The sequence below is a fragment of the Rhinolophus hipposideros genome (genome assembly GCF_964194185.1).
Source record: "Rhinolophus hipposideros genome assembly, chromosome: 9".
Classification (NCBI taxonomy): domain Eukaryota; kingdom Metazoa; phylum Chordata; class Mammalia; order Chiroptera; family Rhinolophidae; genus Rhinolophus; species Rhinolophus hipposideros.
This window is the reverse complement of record NC_138055.1, coordinates 54,954,483-54,962,670: the sequence shown is the minus strand read 5'-3', so window position 1 is coordinate 54,962,670 and position 8,188 is coordinate 54,954,483. Positions and strand designations below refer to the sequence as shown.

Here is an 8,188-nt window from a genome sequence, read left to right as displayed (position 1 = left end):
AGTATAGAATTTCAGAACTGTGAAGGACGTTAGAAATCATCTAGACTTACAACACTGCCTGATTTTACCAGTAAATAAATGGAGGCCAGAAAGGGAAAATTAATTGACATAGATCATTTGATAAGTTTTTGGCACCACCAGAATAGGATCTAGGGCTTCTGTTCTATGTCCACATGATTGTAAACGATCAAATAATTTCACTTGAGAGCACTAAATAAAGGAATCAATACAATTTGAGAAGCTGATGAGAAAAGAGTGTGACATATGTAAGGAGGCCTAAATAGACGGGTACTATTATGTGTGATATACGTATAGCAATAGGGTTCCTTTAAGGTCATTGGGTCTTAATCGCAACCACTTTAATTATGGGAAACATCTCCATATCATCCGAAATGCTGCTCTTATTGCCCTAATCAGTGAAGATGGTATTGAGTTGAGCCCCAATGCCATGGTGGGTGTAGGTATCATAGGACATATCTATGGGAACATCATAGCAAACGGTACCAGCCTGAAAGGGAGTTGAATGCACATGCCCTGAGCTTAGACTTGCAGAGGGGTAATGTTGTATGAAGCTGTAGGATTTTTCCAGGTCAGGAGAGGCTTCTTGCTTCAAGGAGAAGTTCCCACTGATGCTCAGGGGTGGAGTAAGTGGACCCTCATAAGGTGGTGTGCTGCAGTCAGGTGGATGACCCCCAAAGGATGAGTCGCCCAAACTCTTGAATACTGGGGGTTTGAGATTAATAAGATGTGTTTCCATATGGCCATACGGAGGGCTGGGGAGCCCGGGAGACTGATAGTTGAAGTTGTGAACAGAGATGGCAGAGTCACAAATAGGAGATTTCTCCTCATGCTTCTCCAGGAGAACAGACTGAGGGCTCAGGTGGAGACATCCAGCCACCAGGTTGCTTGTGGGCTGAGAGAGCCCTTTACAGAGCATCTCCACAAAGCCCTTCCCTTCAGGCGTCTGGCCAGTTTCCAGGACCTCAGACAAAGCCCAAATGTAGTTCCTGGCCAGTCTAAGAGTCTCTATCTTGGAGAGCTTTTGGGTCTTAGAGTAACACGGCATGACTCTCCTCAGGTTGTCCAGGGCATCATTCAGGCCATGCATCCGGGTCCGTTCTCTAGCATTTGCCTTGACTCTTCGAGCCCTGAACCTCTCAAGACGAGCTTTTGTCATCTTCTTTTTCTTGGGACCCCTTCTCTTAGGCTTCTCCCCATCCTCTTCCTCCTCTTCTTCTTCCTCAATACTGTCAGGCTCTTCAGCTAAGCTGCCAAGCAACCCATAAGCAGCTGGTTTCCTCTCCTCCTCCTTCATCTCATTCTGAGAGCCCAGACTTTTGTCCATCCAGGATGGTGTGTTGACCAACTCCGTCATGTCCTTGGGTTTCACAGAAGTTTTTGCCATTTCTAGGTGCTGGAAAAGGAAACAGCAGTATTTAGTGCCTGTGAATATTTGATTTGATTTAAAACTAAATTTTCTTTTTATACCTTGGATGTAAAGCAGAATATTTGTATTGGGATTTAACTTATAATTATCCAGTCCAAGTCTTCCATTCTATATAACTAATCTAAGACTCAACTAAATGCTTAGGACACTCATTTAGCTATGGCATACTATAAGAAAATCAACTATAGAAAAAGGAAATTGACTTGATTATTCATTACACTGGCAATGCCTAACTCTTTTTATCCTCAGGTTCTTTACCTCATGGATATTTTACTCCAAAATAACTGGTAAACCAGTCAAAACATATTTGCCCAAATAGAGAAACTTCTATAAGTGAAAAAGGATGCTAATGTAATGATAATTATATAATACGTATATGATAATTATTATGATTGCAAAATTTTAAAGGCATATTAAATAAGTAAACTGTTGTTTATTTATACCATAGAATAAGTGAAAAACTGTAGTGAGATTATTCAGACTACCTTCTATGTTCCACAAAGGACTGCTCAGCCTCTCTTTAGAGCCATATCACACCTATCTAACCTGTAACATCCCACATTTCCCACTGACGCTGCCAACGATTGACTTCAAGCATCTCCTAGGAAAGAGCCATGCCACAGCTGGCTGGTACACCACTGAAATGAAATAGTTCTCTCACCATTACCAGAAGAGCATTTTGTTTTTCAGCAAGCATTATGTGGTCTGTCTAATGTGACTGGTGTTAGAGGTGTTAGTGACATGGTGTCGAAAAAAATATCAGGAAAAAAGGAGGGTGACCACTGATCATCTTTCAAATTCGCCCATGTGTTAAAGTGAGAACTCTTTTCATTGCACATGCTTCTCACACCATCAGACAAGGATATGGCAGCAGCTAGAATTACAAGGCAGAGGTCTACCAAACCTATTTAAGATTATTTTAGTGCAACTACTAAATACTTCATTAAAAATGAATAATCTGGAACAAATGCTAAACGTAACAGAACACAGTGACTGCAAACATTAAGCGAGGACTATTTCAGATAAGCACAGAAATAGTCTGACTACTAATTCACTTAACAAATACTCTTTAATCGGAATTCTTTATGAAAAAAAATGTATTTTAAAAACCAGAAGAGACTGGTGTTTTAGAAAACATTTTGCATTCATTTCTGGAAGAGGCTGAATTGTTTTGAGATTTGTTGAGCGATTTTTAGGTATATAATTTACCAAATAAAAGCATCTGATAAGCTCCACTGGGGCATACCAGTTCACCAGCTAGCCACTGAAATGCTAAACCCTCCATCACCTTCATGTATCAGAAAGGGGAGAGCACGATAAATGTTTTTTGGTCCTTGAAGCTTGAGCCTCAAATCAATGAATGCAGGGATTAGTACATGGCTTTTTAAAATACAAATATATGATTTGATTTGTTTCTGGTAATCTGAGCTTGTTTTCCTTGTAACCTCATTTACCTTCTATAAATAATTAATGTTACTGCATTGCAAAAACAGCCTAGGTTTCATGTTAATCAGCACGGAAATCATGTCAGCTTGACTTACTCACTTAATAAGGCTTCCTGGGTAAGCAGCTTTATTGAAAACACACGTTGGAAACTATTGGTCAACTGGCCGCCCAGGCCAAGTCAGAAAATCCCACTTTTAATATGGATGATGGAGCTTGTGTGCTGAGCTGCACTTCTAACTCAGGCATATATCCAGAGGGAGGGCGAAGGACCTAATTAACTTTCTGTTAAAGTAACACAGACCTTTCAGAGGCAGGTGCACTCTGAGGCCAAAGAGGATGGAGTGGGCTTGGGAAACCTAATGTTCCACACGTAATTATAATGACGTTTGTGTAGCGTTATAGCAAACCTCTGAGGGAAATAAGGATTGTTGTGCTCATTTTATAGTCGATGTCACTGGGGGTCAGGTAGACTCAGAGATGGAAATGCAAAGACATGGAGCTGGTAGCGCAGGACATAATATCGGTTCTTCTCATTTTAAATCCTGGGTTTTATGTTTTTAGTCTTCCTTCTTCCATCATAGCTACAGGAAAAACAAAAAGGCACTTTGACTTCACGAGATGTGGATCAGCTAGAGCTAAGTCATCAGGAAGTGGCCATAATCCCAAGGAACACTAGCTTAGGCGTTCTCTGCAGTGCCTTTTAACTCTCATATTCCAGGTTTCCTTCCACTTCCAAAGTTTTTTCTTGTTGTTTTCACCCACTTACTCCCCGCTCCTTCTCTTACTCTGCTTCCTTTTTCTCTTCCTTCTCTTTCTCTCATCTCTTCTTCATCATCATCATTATCACTGGGACATACTTACATGCATGGAGAGGAAAGAAGGAAGGGAGAGAAGGATGACACGAGAGAGGAAAGGAGAGTGAGTGTCCTGAATTGCCCCTGAAACTGGACCCCATTCTAGCCTCTTAGTTGACTTTTTTTTTTTTAACATCCTCACCTTCCTACCTCTGGATTTTAGCCATGCTCTGTCAATCCTCACCCCTATCAAGCAGTGGGATCAGGAGTTATTGATATCAAACACATTAATAAGCTCTTTGATCTTCCATTTCTTCTTTGATAAAATTGGGATATGTTATATTTCACACGGTTCTTGTAAGACAAATAAAATATGAGAAAGGATTTTGTAAACTTCATATGCTATCAAATATTATCCATATATTTATTTATTTTGTGTTTATTCTTGGGTTTTCTTATCTAATCCATTTACACATGTTTGCTTATTCAAAAATCAAAATTGTTTTCTCACAGGTGAACAGTAAAAGTAGATTATATTAACCACTGTGTCTCATTATCTATATGGAAACTCCTGTGATTGGCTCAAAAGGTCATATGACAACTGCCCAATAGCCCATTCTCTTTCACAACGTGACTAGATAGCAGATTCTAGAGTCAGATGACCTGAGTTCAAGTTTCAGCAAGATTACTTACTAGATATGTGACCTTAGCCAAGTTTCATAATCTTTCTTAGACTCAGTCTCCTCCTATTCAAAATGGGAATAATAATAGTCCTACCTCACAGGATTGTTGTGAGCATAAAATGAGCTAACCTATTCAAAGACTTTGACTAGTGCCAGACATCAAGTGTTAGGTATTATTGTTTCTAAACTTCACCATGAGTTTTTCTGGCCACATGGACAAAAATGGGCATAATTACAATCTAAGCATTGATTTTATGCCAACAAAAGCCTGCTTCATCTCAACCTCCACTTCAAAAAATTCCATAATAAACCCATTCCTTTAACCTCCCAGTGAAACTAAATAGCAAAGCTTTTTTATGTTGCAAGGGGTGAGGAAACAGATGCCTCTACTAGATTGAATAAAACTTTTCCACCATATTCAAGAGGGAAGTTAGCCTCTTTCATTCTGTTTTGTAATTGGGAGACAGCAGTTGGCTGGACACTCCTACTCAGTTACATGAATATTCAGGTTAACGAAGTTTCTAATGGCATACAGACAACCATTGGCACTGGTTATTTTTCTTTTTGTCTTTGATTAAACAATATTGGGGATATGACTTTTCTACCAGAATTAAGTTCCAGAGCTCTGAGGAGAAAAATCAAGTGTCTCTCAAATCGAAGTAAGAGCCAGGACTCCTCAGAGATAAAGAGAAAAGAAAAACTTTCCTTTGATTTTTTTCCACCTAAATATCTTCAATGTATCAAAAGATTAGTGGGGAGAGGGAAGACAAATAACCGGTTTTAGAGCTGAAAATGTGTGGAGCAGTTCTGAGCTTTGATCATGGAAACCAAGCTGGTTCTCTCCTGAAGAGGTACCTAATTCGACCACGATGGTTAGCCTGTTAATAAACCAGTTCAGAGGTATATTAAAAGAAGCATGAAACTGAAACCCTCTTCTATCATTCACTTACTAAATGGGAACAGAAAAATTACTTGAATTCTTTTACCCTTAAGGCAAAATGGAAATAACATTTTTGTCTCTCATATCTCATTTAGAAGCTTTTATGAAAGGCAAAAAGATAATGCAAGTATGAGTACTTTGTAAAGTTATTGTGCATATGTAAGGGTTGGCAATTTTTTAGTTTTTTAGAAGTGGTATGAAAAAGTCTATAGCACTATTTCACAAAGTATTGTGATACACAATGTTTAGGTTTCCCCAACTCCTAGAAAAAAAATTTATCTTTGAAAATATACATGAAGCAGATTCCAGTATGACAAAACCAATGAAATACTGGCTCTGACCCCTCAAACACATTCCAATCCTATAAAGCCCATTTTATCCTTTGAACTTGGAATTTGGATTTCCTTATGCATTTACACAATATAACAGAATTTTCCCTTTTCTTTAGGATCTTTCCATGAAATTTCAACTTTAGCTAATTCTCTCAAATTCAAAATTTTCTCCCACTTTTTCTTTTTTTTTCAGTTTTCAACATGTTCTAGAAAAATATTTTGCTTGGGCAATTGTAACTACCTAATACTTTCATTGTTGGGGCTGAGGTCATTGGTATTACTACCATGTGGAAATATCCTGGAATTCGTCCCATTCTTTTTACTAATCTTTCGTTTGTTGTGGAGACATTTCGACTGAGGAATAAGTGGGTAAAGAGCACTTGTATGTTTATTTGTGATGATTATACAGTGTCTTTCCTCTTAAAAGCAGATTGTACTCTTCACCTCCTGATTCTATGACTAAATCCTAAATACAACAGGAAGGGAACTATTCAGCCCAGTTTCTAGGGAATCTAAGGACCAGATGGACTCAATGCCTTGTTCCGAGTTGCAGAGTCTTTGCACTGAAAAGACAGAACGCAGACCAGGATGATCACAAGTTGTACTGGCTGGAAACAGCCAGTAGGCTGTTCTGTGCTCTTCCTATGCAAACTTTTATACTCCAGCACTTTCCCTCTTGATTAATACCTGTACACACACACACACACACCCACAGGCACACCTTATGCAGCATAGCTCCGTCCTGCTTCAGTTTCCATAGCCTTAGATCCTAATGGTGAACTTTGCAAACAGAGGTTACTCAATCCTTCAGTTTTCCTTCCTTGTTCTTCAACATTTCACTTCTGGTCCTCGTGTCCCAAAATGAAGGAGGCAATTTACATTTATTAGAATTTTTCTGAATACATTTTTTTGGTTGGAGGAATGATGTGTGAGAGCAGGAGGCAAAAATAAAGGTGTACAATCTTTTTCTTCTGGTTTCCCATCTGAAGGAACTGAGGGAAAGGAAATTTTCCCCAGTCTATTCCAACTATCTAAGGATTGTTAGCAGACCAAATGGGAGAGCAATGGTGAGAATATCCTCATGTCTTCTCTCATTCCCTATTCTATTTGCATTCCCCTTCCTCTCCCCACCCCCCACCACTCCTTGCATAGCCTTAAAATTCTATGAGTAGAGTGGTGAATTGGGTCCATTTCTTCCAACCTACTTGCTGAGCCACCTTGAAAAAGCACTTCAACTTTCTGGACATTTTTTTCTGCATTAATAAAATGAAAGGGTGGGTTTGACAGGAGTTGGGGTAGACTTATAATCTCTATAAAAATGATTGAGGGTATCTGAGTTTCACTTTGGCTGACAGGTGCTATGGGAATTAGTGAAATTGTTAAAATTTTAATATCTATCCTGAAATGTTCTGACTCTCTCTGCTTCTCTACTCAAGTTTCCCAAGTTTTACTCCCTCCTCACTGAGCCCAGAAGAGACTTGCATCACCCCAACTGCTCCTCTGGGTCTGTGGGAACTTCCCACAGAAACTTCAGTAGCCCCAGTGCCACCCCATCCTCTGGCTCACCTCTGTCAGTGGCAGTCCCTGGCGTGAACTCTGTGAATCTGTGTCCTGGAGGAGACTCAGGAAGCCAAGTCTCTCTGACCATCCAGATCATAGGAGAATGAGGTGCTTTTAGCGATCCATGTTAAACCGGGCCACTGCTTCTTAGGAATGCCACTGGGTCTGGTTTCTTTGGTTGCTACTTATGCTACTCCTTCCTTGGAGTTCTGCCTGCTCCCCCAGGACGTCTTCGGGCGAACGCCCCTGTTGTAGCTGTTTAGCCGGGTCTTCAGTACCTCCTCTCCCTGGTTAGTTCCCGGAGTGGCACTTTCAGGACCACAGCCTCTGGGCAGCTCCTGCGCTCTGGCCCCAGCCTCCGAATTGCCGCAGTTTTTATTGCTTTCCCAGCTGACCAGGGAGGGGTGATGCTGGCCGCAGTCTAACTCCTCCCCTTCCCAAGCGGAAGGACACACCTACTTCAAAGGGCTCCTCTGACCAGGTCCAGTTTAGTCATTCGTTTGTTTGTTTGTTTGTTTGTTTGTTTGTTTGTTCAAGTGGGGATAGAGGTTTATAGAGGGGGAATATGGAAAGAGAGTTGCTGAAGTTATGAGTAAAGAAAAAGAGCCCTGAAAATGTTTGTGGTTAAAAAGATAAGAAATGGGAGTGGAACAATGTGGGCACAATGGAGGAAGAAAATTGGAAATAGACTTGGGGAGAGAGAGCTAAGAAGGGCAAATAAAAATGCTGGCCCACAACTGAAGAGTCAAAAACTGAGAAAGATACATGCCCAGGACACAACAACATTGACTGTTACGTTACATATGTGGATTGGTGTCTTTGGATATAACTTCCTCTCCCTTCTTTTCAACATGTCAAACTATTCCCATTTAAAACTCTTTAATTTTAATTAGTGAATTTAATTTGAATATAGACAAAGCTATAACTGTATTTGTTTTTATTCTTTCAACTTTTCTGTTTGTTTGAAATTTATAAAAACAAAAAGC

At 39.9% G+C, this 8,188-nt stretch overlaps 1 protein-coding gene across 1 annotated transcript; it reads right to left on the bottom strand.

The window, feature by feature from the left end:
- Window positions 1–409: 409 nt before the first annotated feature.
- Window positions 410–7,250, bottom strand: NEUROD4 (neuronal differentiation 4; the record flags this gene model as incomplete). The annotated part of the gene is made up of 2 exons (XM_081059935.1): window positions 7,209–7,250; window positions 410–1,414 (listed from the first exon to the last, which is right to left on the bottom strand). Exon 2 carries the CDS (start codon window positions 1,403–1,405, stop codon window positions 410–412), a length of 996 nt encoding a protein of 331 aa, XP_080916061.1. The 5' UTR covers window positions 1,406–1,414; window positions 7,209–7,250.
- Between the last annotated feature and the right edge of the window lie 938 nt (window positions 7,251–8,188).